The 24,995-nt window shown below is 40.1% G+C and overlaps 2 protein-coding genes across 39 annotated transcripts in view; one reads left to right on the top strand and one right to left on the bottom strand.

Annotated features, from left to right (window-relative positions):
- Positions 1-9,910, top strand: part of EPB41L2 (erythrocyte membrane protein band 4.1 like 2) — a 232,544-nt gene extending 222,634 nt beyond the window's left edge. For all 38 annotated transcript variants that reach the window (XM_055264020.2, XM_055263991.2, XM_055263874.2 and 35 more), the window contains one exon: positions 8,659-9,910. The gene's annotated coding sequence lies outside the window, so the exon portion shown is untranslated. The remainder of the gene's footprint in view (positions 1-8,658) is intronic.
- A 4,706-nt stretch (positions 9,911-14,616) lies between these two features.
- SMLR1 (small leucine rich protein 1) lies at positions 14,617-22,409 on the bottom strand. Its single transcript, XM_055263861.2, is given in 3 exon segments — positions 14,617-14,755; positions 22,031-22,167; positions 22,169-22,409. Coding segments are annotated over 3 exon segments (321 nt in total). The 5' UTR covers positions 22,267-22,409; the 3' UTR covers positions 14,617-14,669.
- Positions 22,410-24,995: the final 2,586 nt, after the last annotated feature.

Genomic DNA, 24,995 nt, shown 5'->3' with positions numbered 1-24,995 from the left:
AGAATTTGAATCAATTATTAATGCTTAAACATTAGAAGATACTCAGCAATTTTAGAAAAATCAGAAGCTCTGATGACATTGAGCCTGCTCTCCCCGTGGTTACGATGCTGGAGCTTAGTAGGTGTGGCCAGCATCAGGCTGGGAGGAGCTCTCTAAGTCACCACAGTGCTACTGCCTGTCATATCCTGTCTTTATGTTGAGGCCCTTGGGGCCCAGTCTCCTTATATGCATATATGTTACCCATCTGGCCTCTGACCCTGGGCAAGCAGTGGTGGCTTATGCCTGTAATCCCAGCACTTTGGGAGGCCAAGGCGGGCAGATCACCTGAGGTCAGTCAGGAGTTCGAGACCAGCCTGGCCAACATAGGGAAACCCCGTCTCTACTAAAAATACAAAAATTAGCTGGGCGTGGTAGCACACGCCTGTAATTCCAGCTACTCGGGAGGCTGAGGTAGGAGAATCGCTTGAACCCGGGAGGTGGAAGTTACAGTGAACCAAGATCGTGCCACTGCACTCCAGTCTGTGTGACAAGAGTGAAACTCTGTCTCAAAAAAACAAAAACAAAAAACAACCTTCGTGGCATACCAACTCCACTTTTAAACATATTTGCCCTGGAGAAACAATGAGATCAACATACAAAAATGTACAAACAAGTATAATCTTTGAAGCTGTGTAATAATTGTGAAAACTGAGGGGTAATTTAAATGCCCATTAATAGCTGCAGGCTACACATCTGTGTTGTAAGTATAAGATATTTACTGGATTTCAGACATGAGAAAAAAGTAAATTATTTCTCATTTTTAAATTAATTACTTATTGAAATAATAATTTGGATATATTGGGTTTAATAACTACATTAAAATTACATATACATGTTCCTTTTTATTTTTTGAAATGTGGCTTCTAGAAAATTTACATATGTGGCTCACATTCATTGCTTGCAGTATATTTCTCTTGGACAATGTTGATCTGTGGAGGGTAGGAGGGATGAAGTGAGAGAAAAACTGTAAACTAATATGGCACGATGCGGTTTAGATTGTGTGTGTGTGTGTGTGTGTGTGAGAGAGAGAGAGAGAGAGAGAGAGATACAGAGAGAGAGACTGTTAGGGGGCAGGGAATAGTGTTTTAAGCTATCTTTATTTAACTTTGAGGAAAAGTGATTTTTTTCCCATGCTCCCTCAGATAAAAAGTGAGACAGTTGGGTCTAGAAATTTCTTTTGATTCCTACTAACCTTCCTTTTTTCTAAAAGATGAAAGCTTTGTTAGTGAGTATTTTTAAGCTCTTATTTGATGCTACAGAGAAATGTTTTCTCATTACTACCCATCTTAGGAACCTAAGTGACGAAAGCTCAGCTCCAATAGAGTATACTGAGTGGAGCCTGACCATATTTCATTTGTTATTTAAAAGCTTTAAGATTTTGTAGAATGCTTTTATGTCAAATTCCCAGAAGATTTGACCTAGCAGAGTGAACCAGAGACCTTAACAGCTTTAGGGCCAGCACTACTACTCTTAGAAACTTGTGTTACGGCTTCAGTGATTTGAGGAAACCCGTTTTTTAAAGAAGAGTCCTCATGGGATATCATAGATATAGTTAATCAACAAAAGAGAACAGAAAAACGAACCTGATGTTTTTCTACTTAAACAAGAAAACTGGCAGTTGAGAGTAATGGTAAACATGGGAATTAGTGCTTCTTCCTAAAGACATGATGGCAATTCTGTTGTTCTTTTCTCCCCCCCGTTTCCTCAAGCTCTTATTCTTCAGTCTTACGTTACAAATTAGTCCCTGGTACTTTCACTTCTGGATTCATTAATCTATATTATGAGCCTGTTACGTTCAAGGGACTATTATAGTTGTGTGTGAGAGGGGAAGGCATAGGAACATGCATAAAAATAACGTTCAGGGCACAAAAATAGCATGTTTGAAGAGAAGCCTAGATAAAGGGCTGTGAAAGTTGACAGGAGAAATGTTTCTGATTGGCCAACCAAGACAAAGCTCTCCAGAAAGGTTGCAGGAAAGCTCCTCTGTGCAAAGCACCAGGGGCAAGCTGGATAGTTGCAGACTGGGGAGGGAAGAAAGAGCACATGGGAAAACAATGGGAAGGATGTCGGGAAAAGCAAACCTCCATCGTGGTTATGTATAGAGTTCTCAGCACAGCTGGAAACATTTGTTGAAGGCAAATTGCAGATGGTCTTACATGCCATGTCCTTTAGTAATATGAATTCATCAGTAGTGTGTATGATTGACTGAAAAGCTTCTAGATTAGATGAAGTACCCTGTAAAAGACACCAAGATACTGGTTCAGACAGTTAGTATTGGGGAGACTGATCTGGACATCTCTAAGAGTAAGATTGAATTTAACTTGGAAGCAAAGCCAGGAGTAAAATATCATATGGGAACATCTATAAAAGTTAAATCCGGTATTTTTTTGCTTTTCAGTCAGATGAAGCTCAGTATCTTTATTACTCTTTGAAGTAAAGTTATATTAGCACGTAGGCCTTTGAGAGTAATACAGTTCATTCAGAGGACACAGGGCTCAGGAAGGTCAACCCGGTCCCAAAAGGCCTGAAGATGGGACTTGGGCCTTAAAGGACCCACAGAGGAGCCTCCTAAGAAGGTGAGGGCTCCAAACAGCATGAACATGTTCCAGCAAACCAGGAGAAGCAAAAGCATTTTGCTGAATTAATTGTAGAACAGATACTGTGCTTCATATGACTGCAGAGAAAAACACTGGATTCAATTTCTCCCTCTACTCAGCAGATACACAAATATCTGTGACAGAAGAAAACGGCAGTAGTTTAGTGATAGCAGATTGGATATAAGCAGTTCTCAAACTGAATGGTCTTAGGACCACTTTATACACCTAAAAATTATTGAAGAGCCCAAAGAGATTTTGTTCATGTATTGAAATTTATCATAAGTCAAAACTGAGAAGTTTTATAAATATTTATTAAGTTAAAAATCATCACATAGTGAAAGAAGTCTGTCTAGAAAGACTATATATGTTGTATGATCAAGCTGTATGACATCCTGGAAAAGGTAAAATGATGGAGACAGTAAAACGGTCATTCGCTGCCACTGATCTCCTCAAGAGTCTTAATATCGGGAAGCTATCAAGCTCATGGTGGCCAAAACAACATTTTCCAAATTCTAATGTTCACCTAAAAGCTTGAATTTTATCATTGGCAACAAGTACTGTCAATTGTTTGTCTTGAGGCGACAGGCTCAATTTCATTTTCAATAAAAGGTTTACGTAGTATCCAAATTGAATAACATCCCTTGTCTGTCAGTGATTCTCTCAAGTAAGAAAGGTGGTTTATGAAAAAGCAGCTGCTTCGACTCACAGTTCAGACATTCGCATAGATGCTTTCCCTCTAGACATTGTTGTACTTCTGTATGCAGCGGGAGTGGCGTGTGCATACTTCCCATTTCATCACACAGAATATTAAAAAGATGCACTCAGGCTTGAGATGTAGGAAAATTAATATTTCTTCTGTGTCCTCAAGGACATCCTTAAGTGAAACTGTCTTCTCTATTTTACTGCGAGTGCACACTGGTAAAGAATAAGGTGCCAGGCTGGGCCTGGTGGCTCACACCTGTAATCCAAACACGTTGGGAGGTTGAGGTGAGAGGATTGCTTGAGGCCAGGAGTTCGAGACCAGACTGGGCAGTATAGCAAGAGCTTGTGTCCACAAAAACACTTTTAAAAATTAGCTGGGTGTGATGGTATGTGCCTGTAGTCCTAGCTACTTGGGAGGCTGAGGCAGGAGGATCCCTTGAGTCCAGGAGTTCAAGGCTGCAGTGAGCTATGATTGCACCACTGCACCCCAGCCTGGGTGACAGAGCGAGACACTGCCTCTAAAAAAAAAAAGAATAAGGTTACCTCAAATATAGTTTGATTCCTCTGCTTCGACTTAATGTAGGCTGAGCTGTCAATAGGTTTACTCACCATTATTTGTTTACACCATTGGTGCAAATGCCAACACACTGAAAAGGACATAATATCTTAGTATGATAATGAAAACAGTTTTGACTCTATGATTCCCTTAAAGATACTCAGCAGTCCTCAGGGGCTGCAGGCTACACTTCATGTATATTTTAATGGTAATACAGACATTTTAAGAATTGACTTTTTTCTGGGTTTAACCAATTGGAAATTTAGCATGCTTGCATTTTTGGCTCTGGGATTTTTATTTTATTTATTTATTTATTTATTTATTTATTTATTTATTTGAGACAGTCTCACTCTGGCAGCCAGGCTGGAGTGCAGTGGCGTGATCTCAGCTCATTTGCAACCTCTGCCTCCTGGGTTCAAGCGATTCTCCTGCCTCAGCCTCCCTAGTAGCTGGGATTACAGGCGTGTGCCACCACGCCCAGCTAATTTTTATGTCTTTAATAGAGATTGGGTTTCACCATGTTGGCCAGGCTGGTCCCAAACTCCTGATCTCAGGTGATCTGCCCTTCTCGACCTCCCAAAGTGCTGGGATTACAGGCATGAACCACCAAGCCCAGCTGATTTTTATAATTTAAACAATGGAAATTCTGTTTAGAAATTAAAATCAAATATGCAAATTGAGGATAAAAGAAGAATAAAATGAAAAGTTCAGCATTTGAAATAACTGTCAAATCCATAAAGTATCATATTTAAAATTTAATTTTACACCTGAGTGCACAGAGTTCATTTTTGCTTAGGAAATGCAGTGTCTTAAGACAGAGTCTTGCTCTGTGGCCAGGCTGGAGTGCAGTGGCACGATCTCAGCTTGCTGCAACCTTCGACTCCCAGGTTCAAGTGATTCTCCTGCCTCAGTCTCCCGAGTAGCTGGGACTACAGGCGCCCACCACCATGCCCAGCTAATTTTTTTTGTATTTTTAGTAGAGACGGGGTTTCACGGTGTTGGCCAGGATGGTCTCGATCTCCTGACCTCGTGATCTGCCTGCCTCAGCCTCCCAAAATGCTGGGATTACAGGCGTCAGCCACCATACCCGGCCTTAAGTAAATATTTCATTCCTGTTTTCAGAATATTTGATTATATTATTGCTCTGTGGTAATTGAATGTTCATTAATCTGAAGAAATGTTGTTTTCTTGTATTACTTGCATTGTTGTATTATCTGGGGGAAAACCACATTTTTGCATTTTTACTGAGACTTCTCTCTAGATGAGTGCTGTACCACTTAAAGGCAGCATTGCTAGTATTTTCTGTCAAATGCTTTTTAAAATCAGTTTACTGAGTCAATTTCTGGAGTAGAGCACTCAAGATTGAGATCAATACATGAGCCCTTTGTCTCTAGAAACTCAAAGATTGTGCTTTTCAGGCAAGATCATAGAACTTCTGTGTATGGACCTTTTTCACCACTGCTCATTGGGTGCACTGAGAGTGATAAATAACTCTCTGATCCCTCTGTGAGTGCTTAAGACAAGGCACACAACCAACATATATCCTTGAAGAACTTGAACATAGAATTACACCTGTGATTAGATGAAATTAAGCCACGTTGATCTATTCTCACATTGGCCAAAAGAGGGGGACATAGACTAAGGAATGTGACTATAGCAGTTAGAAATGTTTACTGACATTGTATAGGCCAGGGTGGAACAGTGACACTTGGAAACAGAACAGTGGTATGAATGCTTTTATTTTTGTTGACTTGACCGCAATTCTAATACATAAAGTATAATCCATATGCTTAACAGCTATGATCTTACCCAAACTCAGGATGAACCTTGTGATATTGTAAAAGTGAAAGCAGGTTGAATTAATGTCTATAATTAATGCCTGCCAGTTTGTATTGACAAAGATGCCCAGACTTTATGAATATGAGTAGAATTCAAGCTTAGAGAAAGAAAAGAATGTTCTTGAAACTTTTACAGCTTTTACATGAAGAGCCATTGCCTAGTTTTCAGTTTGGTTGGAATATGTAATAAATCATTTAGTCCCAAATTCCATCCTGTAAAAAATTGTCATATATTAAGTTTATTTCTCACAGACACCTGCCAGAGGACAGAAAAGTACAATATTTCTGATGCTTATGTAGCAGTGACATTGGTGATTCTATCTTTATCTTTTCTCTTTCCTAGCTCAAAAGCTAACTGTTTAGTACTTAGGAACATACTTCTACATGTGTTTAAGTGCAAGAAACAGTCAAAAAAGATAAGTGGATATGTAAATAAAGTCTTCGTGCAATAAGTTTCTTCTTGTTCATCCACGCCAATAAGGAACTGGGATGTTTTGACACAATATCTAATTAACTCAGAGTTAAACTTGATTTACTGATTTTTAAAGAATGAGAAAATAAATAAGTTTTAACATTAAAATGACAATAAAATGATTCTGGAAGCTGTTTGGAATCCTAAGAGCACATCAAGGTTATCATTTATAATATTCATTACCAGAAAAAAAGTTTATTAATGGAAATAAATTAGATTTTGAGTTTATTTGGGTAACTATGTCTTTTTCTCTATATTTAGCTCAGTAAATGTTGAAGTTTTTTGAGATCAAGATCCCTTCAATTCCAACATATGCTTAGTTTCCTGTAATAACTTTGAAACAAGTTTAATTTTAGCTTTTCTTTACAAATTTATGACTCATTACAAAGTGAAATTTTTATTTTTGATGAAAACAGATGCAAAGAAATAAAGTGACATAGGGCCTAGAGAAAATGGGGACTAGAATGCTAAACATTGTTGTCTCTGTAGGTTTTCAGGCCCTGATAGCATCAGGGGTTTGTTTTTTTAATAACATAAACTAGGCAAAATGGCAGCAGTGTTCAACAAATGATGCATATTTACTAAACAAAGCAAATGGAAATATCAGCTCTGAAGGAACAAGAACAGGTTCCATGACTGAAGGTTTCATATAACCGCCAAATCCAATTTGACTGGTAGTTGTATCCATTTCCTTTCATCATCCCCCACATTTCTTTTCATAATTACTAACCTAAAAAAAAGACTTTCTGTTTTCTCCATTGATTTTTTTTTTTCCCCCAGCCTAGAATCAAGCAGAAGTACTAATGAGTAATGAAATAGCCTAAGGCAGACAACAGGGTAGAAAACAATGAAGTTGATTAATCAATCTGTCCTGAATAATCAGGAGGCTCTGATATTATCTGTGATAAATCTAAATGGTAGGAACTTTTTTCATTAAAGCAATACTTAATTTTACCTAATCAAAAGAGTGTACATTCTAATTGACTTTGGGAGCAGTGTCTCTTGGAAAAGACGTTCATTACCACTCTCCACTGTCCTTTGTGATTACCTATCATTTGCCAAAACTTCCAACCAAGTTGAAATATAAAATGAAACAATTGCCACCTTAAAACCCTTTTCTCTTTCAGGGCCATTGCACGCACCGTCATGGGTTTTTTTAGTCTTCTCCACTTACCTTTGATTGTGGACTTCTGCAAGACTCTGTGGCTTTCATTTATTCCTATGCTCACATGAGACTTAGTTCTATCTGTTGGTTTCAGTTATCCCTTGTTCTGATGCCCAAATCCATATCCCTAGGTCTAATGCTTCACCCAGGCTGTAAGCCTTTGTTCTCTCCTTTTTTTGAGGTCCCAGACTCCAAACCTTATCATCCTGTCTTATACTTCCTTCTTAACCACCACACTCTGATTATTCTTCTTAGTGGTGCCTCTCAAATTTCTCTCCCACCTGATTTCTGTGGTGACCACTCAAGTCCAGGAATGCCTGACATTTGTTGTCTTCCTCATCCAGCTGGACTCCTGCAGTGGTCTCCTGACTGTTGTTCCTGCCTCTCTACTCCTTGCCAGCTTCAGCTTATTCATCACACTGAAGCCACAGCAGTGTTTTCAAAACATAAATCACACCGTGACAAACTGTTCCTCAAAACCAAAGAAGAAACGATCCCAACCTCCTTTCCAGGGCTTATCATGCCCTGCATGACTGGCCAACCCCAGGTTCTTTGACCTGTCTTTTATCTCTCTGTGGCTCTTGTACTCTGCCCTGGACCATTGCAGTAGATTGCCAACTGGTCTTTTAGTCTGAATGTTTTTTCTTAATTCATTTTTTTTTTTTGGTCTATTAGATCAAGCTAGTACTTCTCAGTCTATTAAAGAATAGACCTAATATTTTGTGCCTTTATTTACTACTCACTATACCAATGCTCAACTTTAGTAATGTCCATTTCCTCACCGTCCTATTCCTTCCATTGATTTCTGCCTCCTCCCCCAACATACATCTTACTGTCATAATACTGTGTACTTCTTCACCTCCATGCCTCTTTCCTCACTGTGTTTTTCCACCTGAAGCACCATTTCCATTCACTTTAGCACAAAGAAAATAGACTTTGACTTTCCCCTTCTCTGAGTATAGCTTTAAAACCTACCTTGGTTTCTGTCTTTAAATTCTTACATATGAATCATCTCTGTTTTATGCTAATAAATTCTTTTGCAGTGAACTCTTATTTGCCGGTTGCTTCTAGTGTACTTGTCAATTCTCCAGGTATTTTAAGGCCCTCGAGAGTGGAATAGTGTCTCATGCTTGTCTTCTGGTAAACGTACTATTTACTGTAAGACTAGTCAGACAGTAACTGTTGATTACTTGATTGAAAACTTGATGAATGTTACTTAACATTTTTTTCAAGCCTGTGTTTTTGGAATATTTAAGCCTTCTGTTTTTTTTTTATTTTTTCTCTTCTAGAAAGTCGTTTTTTAAACAACACTCAACTTTGTGAACCCCTGAAGATTTTTTGACCGTTCCGAGTCTTAATGCCACACCACTATTCCAGCGAATTTATGCTACAACTGGTAACAATGACCAGAAGCCTGAAGAATTAAAATGCCAACACCAAACCTTTCCTTACCAGCTCTGGTCTATATTGCTCCCATGCATTTAATATATTATTTTGTTTTATAACCACTTCGAAATATTCTCGGTTCTTTCTTTTTGTTGTTGTTAATTAAGGGGTTTTGGTTTTGTTTTCTGTTTACTTTGTGTGCAACTACCTGCTTTTAATGACTCACTTTGATCAAATGACAGTGGACAAAGCCAGCCCAAGCTGGTAAGGTGCTGTTCACTTGAACAGGTGCTGTTGTGCAGAAAGGAAACTCTGTGACTAATTTAGATAGTGGCTTTCTTTCTTCTGGATTCTTTTCATTGAATTCTCATGGTAAATATTTACAGAGTTTTCAAATTGCAGCAAATATACTGTATGAGAAAATATTAATACAGATTAAAAGCATTTCTTACATCTTGAAAATTTTCTAATATTTGAGAATTTCACAGGGATGTTTTTTATATTGGACCCTTTTGACTTTCCAGTCCTGTGACTTTCTGCTTTTAGTAGAGAGTCAGAATCTCTGGACTGGAGAATTATGAAGAAGTTCGCTGACTGTGCACTGTGCTTAGAGACCCTGCCGCACCACAGTGCCAATGCTTGTCAGACACATGCCCTTCAGCAGCATTCCAGAACAGGAGGGAAGAAAAAGAGAAAACTTTCTTCCCTTCTACTAAAAGATTCAGGCAGCTTAAAACCTTAGTGCTTTCTTTCTTAACGTACGCAAATTTCAGTTCTTTCCATTATTTGAACACTTGGGTAGAACTGTTGCCTTGTATTAAACCTCCTTGTCTACACATGTAAAACTGACATTTTGTTATTGAGCAGGCCTATCTCTTTCAGATAGTTTTACGATTCACACAGGTTTGAGGATGCTGGGGAGAGGGGGAGGGGGCTGTGGTGGTGTTCTGTTGGTTACAAGAAAGTTATACCATTTAAAGCTGGCACCAGAGACCTGATAGGGACTTATTAACTATATTGAACATTTTTTCCTTTGCCTTTGACCCTATGTATAGTTACGATGCCAGATTAGATTTATAGCAGCTTCAAGTTGTATTAAATGATATTTTGCTTCCTGTAATACTGTTATAAAATAAAGTTTGTTTATTCTCTAAACTTGTCACTTCTCTTTTTCTAAAGGTTTAAAAAAACAAACTTAGGCTGGGCGCGGTGGCTCACGCCTGTAATCCCAGCACTTTGGGAGGCCGAGGCGGGTGGATCACAAGGTCAGGAGTTCAAGACCAGCCTGGCCCAAATGGTGAAACTCCGTCTCTACTGAATATACAAAAATTAGCTGGGTGTCGTGGCAGGCGCCTGTAATCCCAGCTACTCAGGAGGCTGAGGCAGGAGAATTGCTTGAACCCGGGAGGTGGAGGTTGTGGTGAGCCGATATCGTGCCACTGCACTCCAGCCTGGGTGACAGAGTAAGACTCCGTCTCGGAAAAAAAAAAACAAAACTTGACTGATATTTTTCATCAGAAGTCTTAGTATTTTGTGAAAAGTAGCATTTCAAAATCCGTTTTCAGCTCTTCTGTAATTTGATGATGCTGCCAACATCACTACTTGAAACGGTGAAAGCGACGTTGAAAGTTTGTAAATCTAATGTTGAGCGTGCCAGATTCCTTCTGCCTGGTTACATAATCCATTCCAGCTTTTACGAATTCTCCGAGGGAAATTTTTGCTTGTTTTCTTTGTGCATTTTTCATTTTGTTTTCAGGAAATATTTTAGCTGTACCATCTGAATCTTGCTCCTCTGCTTCATGTCCTTCTTTACTTTGTGTCCACTGGCCCTCTGTGTATCAGGCAAACTAGGCCACTGAGGGGCTGCATCCCAGTCTGATTGGGATGCTTTCTTGTAAAACTTTTGTCGGGGCACACCAGGTTGTGGTGTTATTATAGAGCAAATAACCAACAGGGTACATTTCTTGTAAAGTGTTATATAGAATTTTTTTCTCTAGTCATTTAAAGTAAGTACATTAAATACAATTTGCATAACTGTCGTCTTTGAGATCTGTTTCCACTAAATTATCTCTCGCCTTGTGAAAGGCCTTTCTCACTTTCTCTATAATTATTACAAAAACAACAACTCCCTGGAGAATCCGATTCAGCAAGCCAAGCCTTAGAAATATTGTGGAACCAAATGTGATTTTGCAAGTGTATGTCTCATCAGAAAGTTTGTATAACACTCACATTGAAATCATAGGTTGAGCTTCCCTGGGTCTTGTGAAGACCATATTTGCAGTGACAGGAAGAAAGTTTGTCTTCACAGGTCCCGTGGACTAAGAAATGTGGTGTGCAGGCATTAGGGCTCAGTTTTATTCAGCTGAGACAGCAAGAACAGGGTTTAGGGTCCTGGGGGCATTGAGAGAATCTGTGGGAAGTAATGCTCACAGAGTCACGTGAAACAATGTTGATCATTATTCCCACCTGTAGCTACAGGAGCAAGGCTGTCTTTTAAAAAAATATTTTGTATTATAAAATATTTCTCTAGCTGTTATAATCTCATCTGGTAAATTGGGCTAAATGATAGAATAAACAGGAAAGTAGATCAAATAAGGTTTTAGAACTTGGATATGAAAAATTTGAAAAGTGGAAAGAATATTTTTAAATCCCCAATCTGTTTGACGGTAATTATACATTGGATGGTATTTTTGAATACATGTTTTCTGCTGTCTTCTGCTTGTCACTCACATGTTAGACTGTATGTCATTGCCTACATTGTGATAAATTCAGAGGCCTCTTCTGATTGGCACACCAAATATAAAATCAGAAAGCAAGAATCTTGTGAACATGCTTTGAAAATTCTAATAACTTTTCGATAAATAGAAATCAGAAAATTTATTTTCAAAATCTGCTTAATGTCATGAATTCTGAGAGTTATCAGAGTTCTGAATTTTGATGGTTATCAGAGTTGTGAACTCTGATTTCTGATATTCAGTCTTGCCAAAGAACTTGAGATTTCAACAAAAAGCTGTCTTACTGTCTAGGAGTGTTTACCTCTTCTGAATTTTCCAGTCGCTAAATTATGTCTGGAAAATTCTGGAGGCTGTTACCTGGCCAGATAATTTTTTAAAAACGTTTGCAAATAATATTTCGGAAAACATAATATGGGCACTTTCTTGCCCAAATTTCTGTTTTATCAGCTAGGTTTAGGATGTGGAGCAGTCATCAACCTGTAGTTTCCCGACACCAAATTGCCAAATTACCAACATGATTATCAAGAGAGATGAAAAGATAATATTTACAGCTTTGACTTCATTCTGTTAAATGTTTAGCTGGTCACAGTGGGTCACGCCTGTAATCCCAGCATTTTGGGAGGTAGAGGCAGGAGCATAGCTTGAGGCCAGGAATTCAAGAATAGCATGGTCAACCTACTGAGACCCTGTATCTACCAAAAAAAAAAAAAAAACACAAACCAAGTGAGGCTGTGCACTCCTGTCCTGTAGCCAGAGGCTGAGGTAATAGGATTGCTTGAGCCCCAAGGGTTTGAGGTTTCAGTGAGCTATGATTGCACCACTTCACCCCAGCCTGAGTGACAGGCAAGACCCTGTCTCCGATAGATATATATATATATATATAGATATAGATATAGATATATATATATCTATATCTATATATATATATATATATATATGTTTTTTGGTAAATTTATTGAATAATAAATAACAATGTGACAGAAATTAAAGCACCTATTAAAGTGCTTTATTGAAGATCTCCAGTTGGAGAAACATTATCCCTATTGGTGAACCGTTTCAGATACTATAGCATTTGGAATAAGATTAGGAACTGTTGTAGTGAGACCATTTAGGGTTGTGGGAGCATTTCTGGCCCCTGGTGAAAGGCCTTGGAGCATAGGATGCAGCTGAATGTAGGATAATGTAGGGAGACTGCCGACTTGGTCTAGGTGGAGGCCAAGACAGCTTGTTTTGGCAGCAGGAATGCAAAGGACCGAAGCAGTTCAGGCCTGAATGAGATCTTAAACTGGACCTATGAGAATGAGAAGTGCAAAGGCCTGACTATGCAGCTGCTTGGTAAAGCTGTGCCGGATAAAGGATTTGACAAATTCGTTAGCAGTGCCTTCAGGCAGATGATAAACCTTGGGACTTGTTCCTTCATGGGAAAATGAACATGTTTCTGCCCCTCTCTACAAATAAAAAACATCCATACATCTAGTCAGTTTCATTGGAGATCCTCTACTCTCATTGGATGGCAGAAAAGAAATGGGCCTTGTTCTAAAGTACGTGGTAGTGCTTGGTGCTGAAAACATGTCTATATAGAGCTCATCTGTTATCACAATAGCTGAGATGGTGGACCAGCACCCACCAGAGCCGGAACTGGCCTTCTGAAGTGCCCATTATTGGAGGAAGATGGAGCAAACCTTGATAGCTGAGCCACAAATGTGGCTGGCAGCTGCCTGAGATAGGAATACGATCTGTCCTTTCACACTTTCTGTTAAAGAAAGCATTTTTACATAAGCTGATTTCCACCAGGGGCTAAAAAGAGATCTCTCCCAAAACTGAAAGAATATTGTTATTCCTTCCATATGGCAAGAGCACTGTTACTCTGAATTAGTTCGGTCTGAAAACCCCAGCAGACATTTTCATTGTAATCAAGTGCAGTAAAATGCAGAAATGAGTGTCTTTATTCTAACAATAAGTTTTATATGATGCAAGAAGTGCAAGTAGAAACTACTCACGGAATGGGTATCAAGAATTTTAGAGTGGGGCTGAGGGGAAGAAGCAGTAAAAATCCAGCACTGGTGGTATATTTTTGCTTTGGGTCATCCACACAACCTTTTGTATGACTGTGAGTCACTACTGAAACAGGTGCATTTCTTACAGGTGGCCACATTCATTATGTTTTATAAAGTGGATCACTCAGCCTGTTAGTGTCCTGCACAAAGATTGGAATGTAACCAAGTCTTACACTTAGAATGCATTGAACATCTTTGACTTATGTTAACTGGAAGAATGTGGGGAGCACAACAGTAACCATAATCTAGTTTAACTACCCCTAGAATTAAGTTTCTTTTCAATTACCTATGTTGTCTCTTTGGGGCTCCCACTGAAAGAGAAGAATTGTAGTGAAATGTTGACTTATCCGCATAGTTAGATATAGCTCCCTGTATTTTGGTATTACAGGCAAAGACTTGTATTCTCCTCAGGAATTACGTGAACATTCTGTCCTTTCCTCTTCCCATTACCAAATTGCCAACATTCCCAGGTCGCATCATGCTGAAAGCTACATTTGTGGGTGATCCATACCTAGTGTGGGGATACTCCACTTGCTTTGTGCATGTTTGTGACAATAATGATTTGTGAAAGCAATCAGGAAAAGGAGAGAAGCAAAGTCAGGTCCAAAAATGATACCTGAACAGTGTCACTTAAGAGTTGCTGAACTGCAAGAAGAGCAAGTGGAAATATTCTTGCATATGGAATCTACTGAGCTTTCTCCAAGGCATTCATCTTCTGCTATTCGTTGGATCTCTACCAAGGTTTCTTCACCTCTAAAATCAAAATAATATAGGTTCCCATGGGATTATGTAGTAAGATGCTGCAGAATTTTATTTTTTAAATATGCCCTTTAGAGAAGACACAGTCACAATAAAAGTTAAAAAGTTACAATGTGTCCAGTGTATATACCCAGGAAATCCATTCTTGGTACTTTTCAAGAGCTGCTGTTTTACTGAGTCTCTGAGAAGTCCCCTTGGATAATAGCTGCCACTTTTCAATATGGTTCAGAATGAGTATCTTAGTATTCTTTCTATTTTGCTATGGTTCTAGTTTATCAACCTACTTTATTAGCTGAACTGTTGACCATTGCTTGCTGACCAGTAGAAACTCATTGTGCTTTAGTTATTGGAAAGTCCCCAACGTCACGTCCATTTCATTCTCTGGTACAGGGAAGAACCATCCTTGGGATTATGTTGGCGATCACAAGTCTGGGACAGTTCTTCGTTAACTGAAAGGAAAAATATTAGTTAATAATTTGGAGACATCTGAGTGCCATTGGTCGTTTAGAGTTCATAAGGGCTATTGGCGAGCATCTCTGACACTGGTGGCCTTGGTAAGTCACAGAAGTCCAGGTCTTCCAAGCAGGTCCTATTAACAGGATTGATCCTTCTCTCCTCAACCACATCCAGTGGAAATGTAAAAGCTTCTTTCTAAAGAATGGCCCTGGTTAGAGCAAACAGACTACCACTGTAATGAGAATTGCTACATGCTAGGTATATTTAGATTTTGTTGATTAAGTTGAAACTCCCACAGCAAGTCACAGTGTCTGCCCCTGCTCATCTCTCCCAAAAATGTGTTTGGGCACTTACAGTCTTTAGACAAGTCAAATTAGTTTTCTCCCTTTTACCTTTTGGTATATTTTACTGATGATTCTATTTCAACTTTTTGCAACCTGCTCATTCCTTAACCCCTTAATATATAATTTCAGCTAAAGCTACTCTACTAAAATATTAAAACTCACCATGACAACGAATTACTGAATCTAGTGGCATTTTCCAATCCCCAGTTTTCTTCCTCAGTAGCATTTGACAACAACCCCTCTCTCTGCCTGCCCCCATCATTCTCTTCCCTTTGGCTTTTATTGTGTGCCATCTGTGTACTTGTATCTGCTCCTTAGCTTCAACTGTTATGTTTCTGGCCATAACTAGATTTGATTTTTAGCCCTGAGATCCCTCTTGAGATCCTGACACATATTCGTTGGGATCTTCCTTGTACATCAGAAGACACAGCTCTCTTCCTGAAACCAGGATACACAACTGATCCTGCTTTCACCCTCAAAAGTTTTGTTTTCAGAAGTATAATTAATCAAGCCAGAGACCAGGAGCTTCTAATCTCATGGGAGATAATAAACATGTTTATAGGCTTGAACCTGAAAATGGTCTCTTAGGCTCCCACATAAAGCCCATGCAATTTATCCCTTGCTTGATACATTGTATGCCATGTACCCCAGGACACACACACTTTCCCTGACCAGGCCTCCACAAATGCTTATCATGTTAGGGAGGGTGCATATGCCTCGGAGAGTGACAAGTGCCTGACTACATGGGCCTCGATTTAATAGCCAATACTTATTGAGCACTTGCTCTGTGCCAGGCGCTGTGTGAAGCCCTTTGCAATCTTTCTCATTCAATTCTTGTGATTGACATGATGAGCTAGTCATCATTATTATTAAATTACTGATGAGCAAACTGGGGCAGAAAGAAATCATGATGAAGTAATTTGCCCAAGATCAGAGAAACTGATGAATTCAGGATTTGATTCCAAGCAGTCTGACTTCAGAGACCACACTTTCAGCTACTGAGTCACACTGACTTTCCATAGATTATCGCTATTTCAAAGGTATTCCTTGGAGATGGCCCATGGCTTAGACTTTTAACTCACTGAAATATGAGTAATTTATTCCCTTTTATTCTTAATTACCAATGGCTAACTGCACAATAGGGTGCTTTGAATGAGGGACCAGGATACAGATTGTAGAGCTGAAAATGGGTGTCCTGCATAATGAGACAGAAAAAAAGTGAACTCTTAAGAGTAGAGAGAGAACTAGAATGGAGAGGCCAAGAGGAAGCTCATCAATCTACAGTGAATCATCTACCCAGTGAATAAAGTGTCTTTGCTAGGCACCATGTAGAGAGTGAGAGAAGTAAAATAATTCCTCCCTCACCTAAAAGAGCTTGCAATTTGGCTGTCATTTCATTTCATTGGGTCTATTGAGGGTGTGCAGAGAGATTCGATAGGCAGGTGGCCTTGAAAACACCCAAGGTCGTGGTTGTGGAAAATCCTGCAAGCAATGCAGTGTGCCCTGTTAGATCACAGGTAAAGAAATGTGATCTGACTCAGGCAGATCTTTATGTGGAGGAATCAACATCATCAATAATTATTATGACCCCTGTTACATTAAGAGATTGATCAAATTCTTCAAAGATTTTGTAAAATTTTTGCCTTGTTTAAAACTGTCCCACAATTGTTGGTAAGTTTATCTGCCTGGACCAAAAGGACTCAACAGATAGAACCCCTACTGAGGACTCGATACTCCAGAGGTGGTGCATCGGTGAAGAGGGGCTATCTCTGGAGCCAGCCAGGGTTCGAATCCTCTTTCTACCACTTTCTGGGTAGGCAACCTTGGGCAATGTACTTAATTATCCCAAGACTATTTTAATAATAGCTACTGTAATGCTATAATGACACAAACAATGCCTTCTTAGAATTCTCAAGCCAGCAGGTACAATAATGACTAACAGTTGTTCAGAACAGGCACTGTTAAGAACCTTATATGTACTACCTCGCTTAATCACCATACCAGTCCTATAGTATGTCCTGCTGTTGTTTCTATTTTACAGACCAGGAGGCCGAAGCTTCAAGAGGTTGAGTAGAGTGAGTATGAAGTTCGGTGAAAGATGCCTAGCCAACCTGTATATTATCAGTACTTTAGTTATTTGTTTTAGGATGTACGTTGCTGAAGGCCAAGACCTGGTCAACTACCTGACTTTCTTTTTGGGTCCAACTCTGTGCAAAAACATTTAGGCATTTCAGTAGACACGTTTTAAAATTTAATTAAATAATGACTATTTTTGGCCATGTTTGTCATTTTAGACAACAATTTGTTCCTGATCAGGGTGATGGTGTTTTGGGGGTGGGGTGGCCTGGAAGTAGAGGTTTGGGAATCTCAGGACTTGGGGAAATAAGATAATGAAAACTTCCAACCTAGAAGATGCAAAATGTCCATGACAGTGGCTGATGCAGGGTTTGGCTATGGGAAGTTCGAGACACACACTTCCACCCCAAGAGCTACTCCTCAAGGAAATTGACACAAATTGAAGAGTGCAGGATGTTAGAGAATTTTCTTTCTTCCTTTGCGAGAAAATTGATGTTCTCTACATACTAATTAAATTTACATGCACCATTACCTCCTAAGGCTTGAAGTGTGGGGATTAATGTTGAGTGATTACAATACCTCCACATGCTTTCCATCGCATCTTAAAATGGCTCTCTTGTCTGACAGACCCAGCTGTATGAGACAGGCAAGCTGGTTTTCTGTTTTAGAATGCAGGACTCTGGGGTTCTGCAAACATGCCAGTTAATCTATCAATGTCTCTCTCTTTACAGGAATAAAATAGAAATGATTACATTTGCCATAATCCTGGTTGGAAGATTAACGACATGACATTTGACCATCTGTTGACAGTTTTTTAAGTGGATGCTGCGAAATGGAGATACAAACTGGTGATATTTTATTTCGAGTCCAGTGATCTCATTTGCCCTCAAACTGGAGAGAAGATGGTACTACTTACCCTTAGGAAAATGATGCCAGAAAGAGCTATAATTTTTTCAAAGCTACATGTTCTTAGAGTTTGGGTGGTTTTTCTTCTTAGGAGAAAGACATATTTGCAATTAAAGGGACCAGATCAACATAAAAACGAAAATATCCATAGTCTATAGTTGACTGCTAACACTTGAAAATATAATCAAGAATTACTCCAAAAAAAAATAGATGCACTGATTCCATGTGGGAGAGGAGGGACATACAACCAAAAGATGGTTTGAATATAAACTTCTGGAGGGAATGTATAGTGCAGCTTGCCCATCAGCTGCTACCCTGACCAGGAATCTGTCAAGGACACCATCCAGGGCCCCCACTTTTCTCACCCAGTTTGCTTTGGGCTCAGTCTCAGCAGAACAAAAACTGCCATCAGGGAGGACTACTTTGATCCACTCAGCTATGCTGTCCTTCTTAGAAGAAAGGGATCCGGATCCAGACCCCAAGAGAGAGTTCTTGGATCTTGCACAAGAAAGAATTGAGGGCGAGTTCGTAAAGTGAAAGCAAGTTGATTAAGAAAGTAAAGGAATAAAAGAATGGCTACTCCATAGGCAGAGCAGCCCCGAGGGCTGCTGGTTGCCCATTTTTATGGTTAGTTCTTGATTATATGCTAAACACGGGGGGGGATTATTTATGCCACCCCTTTTTAGGCCATGTAGGGTAACTTCCTGACGTTGCCAGGGCATTTATAAACTGTCGTGCTGGTGGGAGTGTAGCAGTAAGGACGACCAGAGGTCACTCTCATCACCATCTTGGTTTTGGTGGGTGGGTTTTGGGTGCCTTCTTTCTGCAAACTATTTTATCAGCAAGGTCTTTATGACCTGTATCTTGTGCTGACCTCCTGTCTCATCCTGTGACTTAGAATGCCTCAACTGTCTGGGAATGCAGCCCAGTAGGTCTCAGCCTCATTTTACCTAGCCCCTATTCAAGATGGAGTTGCTCTGGTTTAAATGCCTTTGACATCCTCACTAAGCATCTTCCAGATGGCTGGCAGTAGTAGTGTTTCTAGTCATTAGTATTCTTTCCAACGATAAATTTCAGATAGGACCCCCATTGCGTTAAGTAACTGATGCACACATTTTTGTTCTGCCATGATAAATAGCTCCTTCTGCCTCCTCACTCACTCTTCCTGTAATTCCTACCTGCAGCCTGGAAGCTCCAGGCACACTTCAATTAGAGCAAGCCCAAGTAGGAGACAATGGGGAAAAACCACAGAAAATGGAGGCTTATAACCTGGCTGGGGGTGCCCCTTCACTGTAGAGGATCCTGCCTCTGGTGAAGTGCTCAGCCCTGACACTGAGGGAAAAGTCCAGGTTATTATTTTAGCTCTTTGATCAGACATTTAATGAGGCCAGAGTCAGAAACATACAGATTTGCAACACCTCCTCTAACTTCCGCTGATTTTGCCAGATGCCTTCTGTGGTTTTCTAGAACTGGGATTATTTTCTCTTAGTCTTCAAAACCCATAGTAAAAATCTGTCCCAGTATCTGGGACAGTCCCTGGTATATGATAGACTGACAAATATTTGTTGAATAAATGAATGAGAATTATCGCTATCCAGAATATGACATACATTTGGAGTAAGCTTTAAAGTTGGTGTAATGACTCTACCCAGTGAGCATGCACCCTCATCGTGTGAGGCTGACATGCCGCTTTCCCTTGGGTTAGATTCTATGCTACAAAAATAAAGGCTCTGAGATGGAAGGGAGAGACTTACAGTTGTGGGCAAGTCTAGAAGTCAAGAAAAGCTCAGTAGCATGTCAGAATTTGGAATAAAGAAAGGGGGAAGAAATGTGAAGAAACAAGAGGTTATTGGGAGCGTCTATTCCCTTCACTCAAATCCTTCAGAAGCAGTTTCAATTGTATTGAGTTACAAACTTAAGGTAGTAACTTTTGTCTGAGACTTGATCTCTAGATAACTTGCACGGGCAGGGAAGTGCTGAAGATAGGAGGGCATCACCGTGCAATCATCACAGAGATGTACACACATGGAGCACTTCCTCTGGGGCTGGCACTTGGACTGCATTCCCCCTGCATCAGCCCCTGTGATGCCAGGCCATACCCTGCACGTTGACTTTTCCAGGGCATTCTAAAGGAATGTGATTGATACATTTATACCTCAGAATTATCTAAATAAAATACCATAAACCCATTTACATGTTACATATTACAGAAGTTTTTCCAGGAATGAGTAAAACTATAAAACAGATTCACCCTCTTTTTGCAGAGTCTATCCCAAATACCAGATGTCCCACTGAATTAACCGGCCTATAATAACTGGGAAGTAGAGGCCAATAAGGGATCTCGATATCCATGAGGCTATCTAGACCTGTACTTGCTGCAGTTCTTGAAATATTGAAAATTTCATCCAGCCAGAGATGAAACTTGGAAGCTACAGGAAGTCTCCAAGTCCCCGATGGTGACATCAGCATCCTTTTATTGTCCCTGGGACGTTCAATGTCAATGGGAGGCTGAGATGCAGTGAGTGTTACTGATGGGAATCTTTGCAACAACTGTGAAAAATGTTTCGACTTGGAAGACACTGAAGGGAAGCCATGGTTAGGATCTTGGGGATTTCTTGTTTTCTCTTCCTTTTTGGAGGCTACTTCTGGGGTTCAGTGGTAATGAATGGCTGGGTGACAAGAGCATCCAACAGACTGGTCTTAGGGCAGTGGAGGATAAACTGATTTAACAAAGAAAAGGATTTAGCACATGAATATTATAGAGTGAGGCAGAATATGGCTTGACCACTCAACAAAAGGGCTGTTCATAAAAATGAGACACACGAAAAATGAAAGGCTAGGGGGATATTTGAGTAAGTTATGATGAAAAACTTGATTCCATGACGTACTCTCTATGTATCCTAGGATTTATTTATGTTCTAAATCTCATCTTAGGAACAAATATCCCTCATTGTACTTCTGTTAGGTTATATATTATAGCATTAGTGATTTAAGATTTCCACAAAAGCTTGGCAAGTCCAAGAAATGCCTTCATATATGTTATTATATAAACAGATGTTCAAAGAGGAGGGGTTTTCAAATTTGTTTTAATATGACACTATCCAAATTAAGAAATATGACTGGTCTTTGTTGATTTTGCTAAAATAGTTATTAACCTTGATGATATTAATGTCATGTGTACTTGGCACAGTATTAACACATAGTCTATCTAGTTAAAGCCCAGTTTCATTAATTTTAATTAGAGCAGAATAAACAGTGTCAATCCAAGACCCAAATGTCCATTCCAAATCACCTTAAGCTTCCTGAGTTATTTGGTTTGGTTTTGTTTTTTCCACCTTAAGACTATAATCCCATGGAACATTTACACCAAGGTCCAGCATTTATCTATCAGGGCTTTACATTTACAAAGACTGTGACAGCAGAATGTTTGGAACATTCCTTGACCAGAAGTACAGTGGATGAGAAAGTTGTGTGTGTGCACACACATAGGTGCATACACACACACGGACATGCACGCACATGGCCACATAAACACATCTGTCATGTAAAGGAGGCAGACCATGAACAATGTTTTCACGTATGTGACTCTATTGCCTTGAGAGAGAGAGACAAGCAACCATACGTCAAAATTGCTGATTCACAGTATGTCTGTGAGGTGCTACAGGTGAGGGCCCCCTACAGCAGGCCTTCACATCTCAGCACAAGATCCACACAGTGGAAAGGATCAAACTTGGCCAAATTGATCAAGGAACTTGAGAGAACACTGATTGAGAAGTACCTACAAAAAAAAAAAAAAAAAAAAAAAATATATATATATATATATATATATATATACACATAATGTTTCTCCTGGCCAGAAAACACTGATGGTGCATCGGTATATTTCAAGATGCGCTGTGGGAAAGGATGCCCAAGTTCTTCCTTGTGTGGCCTCACACTTACCCTCAATCAGTTTGATCCTGAAGTAGGCGATGAGGAGGAGCAGCAGCAAAGTCACGGGGAGGAAGACCCCAGAGAACAGGAACCAGCCAGGGAGCTCCCTCATGAAAGCTGACAGCACAGAGCTCATTGCCAACCACAGACCCCAGGGGGACCATGGGAGTCACACTCAGGACCAGGGCAGCTTTCCTCTGAGCCTGTACTTGTTTTCTTCTGGGGCTCCGGCCTTTGCTCAGCATGTCTCAGTGGAACTTTTTGTGGACTTTGCTCTATTTAAATAGTCTGATGAATGCCGATAGGATTGCTGGCAGGTTACTCTGTAACTCAGCTACTAATTGTAGAGGAATTGAAAGGTCCATCATCCAAGCTCTTTCAGAGATAAGTATGTATCTGGCAGGGGTGGGGATGACCCTGGGAAGCTGAGTTTTTTTGTGATAAGTTTATTTGGAATGAAAATTACCTGACCAAGCAAACTCGTTGTTATATATATTCTTTCTATGTATTCTCAGACATAGAAGAGTTTTCCCTGTATTTCCTAAATTTTAGAGTTAAAAATTTCTTAATAGTTATGCCACTGTACCTAAGTACTTATGTCTAGAAAAAAGTGAATTTTCCTTTATACATAGTTGATACAATTAATACCAAGGAAAGAGAAACAAGGGTTTTCCCACATGTAGAAATTCTTCCTCGTATATCCCACTCAGAATACTTCTCTGAGAAGTCCATTGGTTTATTCATTTATTTGACAAACATTTAATTCTACTAGAGCCCAACCTCTGAACTAGATGCTGAGTATGCAAAGAAGAGTAAATCGTGGCCCCTGGCCTTTAAGAGTGGGGATAGACAAGCAGAGAATGGCCACAGTGTCCATGGCGGAGTGGCCCATGACGTGGCCCCATCTCCTTCCCGAGGTGCATTCGTCCTTGCTGGCTGCATGAGGTCATACTCTGCTCTACTGAGCCTTTCCTGTGGCCCACCATTCGCAGTTAGAAGGTGGCCTCTAATTGATAGTGGTATGGGTTGTGTGGTAACTCCAAAGTTTCTGGGAAAAGAAAGGACAATCAATGGACCAGTGTCAAAGTTGACATTGACTTGTTGACTATGTTGAGTTGTCATTGACTGCTTTAGTGGAAATTTCCCAAAAATATTGGTCTAAAAATGAAAACTGACTAAAAGAGTCATATTCAAAAGATGCCCTGGAGAATTTGGAAGAATGTGGGGAGGAGAAATTGGCAGCCACCTTCTTGGGCTCATTCCTTCTGTCACGTTCTAACCCTGTCCCTGGCACCCTTTAGTGGTGGCCGGAGGAGTCTATCAAGGACAAGCCGCTGTCAGTGCCCCCCACATTCTTGCATCAGGGACTTTGCATGGTCATGCAGTCTTAGTCCCAGCTGTAAAGTTTGCACCCTAATTTACAAAATAATAAGACTGGAGAGGGTCTCCAGGGTACATGCCTGCATTCCTGATCAGTGAAGAGTTAGCAACTTCTCTTTCAGAAGAGAGACATCTTAATTTCAGAAGGAACCCTTCGGAATACCTGAGTTTAAGTCAGCATTCATTTACTCACTTACATGTTTCTCTTCTCCCACTCTGCAAACCCATGAATGGTGTTATTGCTATTATACTTGCATGCCTTCCATTGAGATGTGTCTCTGGTGCTCTTTCAGTTTGAACAGGATGCTAATTTGTAAAGTGTCAATCTTCAAAGAACCTCTGTGAGCAAGTGACATTACCAGGGAGATGTCAGGCAGCTGTTAGGCAGACTGTTTGTCATATTCTTTCTTCCTGTTTCATTTCCATTCAGCAAGCCTTCATTGAATGCCTAAACAAAGGTAAGTTAGGGGAACAGGAAAATAAATGACAATAATGTTAGCTTCCAGAACAACATATAAACAAAGTATAGTGGAAGCACTGAAGAGAGACTGATTAATTCCAGCCATGGAATTGGGCTGGGCACAGTGGCTCATGCCTGTAAGCTCAGCACTTTGGGAGGCTGAGGCGGGTGGATCGCTTGAGCTCAGGAGTTTGAGACCAGCCTTGGAAACATGGTGAAATCCTGTCTCTACAAAAGACACAAAAATTAGCCAAGTGCCATGGCATACGCCTGTAGTCCCAGCTACTCAGGAGGCTGAGGTGGGAGGATTGCTTGAGCCTGGGAAGGTCAAGGCTGCAGTGAGCCATGATCGTGCCACTGCACTTCAACCTGGGTGACAGAATGAGACCTGGCTAAGAAAAAAAGAAAGAGGGATATTTGAGCTGAGCCTGGAAGGTGGATAGCTGAAGAATGCCCTCCTCAAACACATGACAGGAGCGCTGGTTAGGGTTTAAGGAGGATAGGGCAGAATAATTGAGAGTAGCTGGATGATGTGGGGTTCAGGCCAGAGAGTGTCTTATGAATTGAGGCTGGAAGAGTAGGGTGGTGTCAGAGCTTATAGACTCTTGAATGTCCTGTTTTGTCCCATGCTATTTGAACAAAGGCGACCAATTAAAGGTCTTTGATCATGGAAGTGCTTGATCTGACCTGAGCTCAATGGGCACTTAGGTAGGACTTTAAAGAAGGGACTGACGAGAAGAGATCAGAATAGGCTGTCTCACGGTAGCAAGATATAATGAGTTTGGGATTAGAGATGGCAGAGGGAGAGAGAAGGGGACAAGAAAGCTGCAGAAATGAAACAAACAGCCCTGACACACGCAATTCAAAGATTACCACAAAGTAATCTTTGAACACTTACTATTTGTCAGGCAGGATATACAACAGTTTATGTTTATAATCTTATTTAATACTCACAGTAATCTTATGTAGAACAGACTCATAAAGATGAAGAAGCAAAGCAAAGAGAAGGTAAATGACTTGCCCAAGAAACAAATCTGATAAGCGATAGTTAGGACTCAAATCCAGTGCCCATGCTGTCATCCTCTGTGTAATGGTTAGCTGCAGAGATGGTGGTGCTGCAAACCAAGACCTCAA

Source organism: Symphalangus syndactylus, chromosome 2 (genome assembly GCF_028878055.3).
Source record: "Symphalangus syndactylus isolate Jambi chromosome 2, NHGRI_mSymSyn1-v2.1_pri, whole genome shotgun sequence".
Classification (NCBI taxonomy): Eukaryota; Metazoa; Chordata; class Mammalia; order Primates; family Hylobatidae; genus Symphalangus; species Symphalangus syndactylus.
This window is presented reverse-complemented; position numbering and strand designations above follow the sequence as displayed.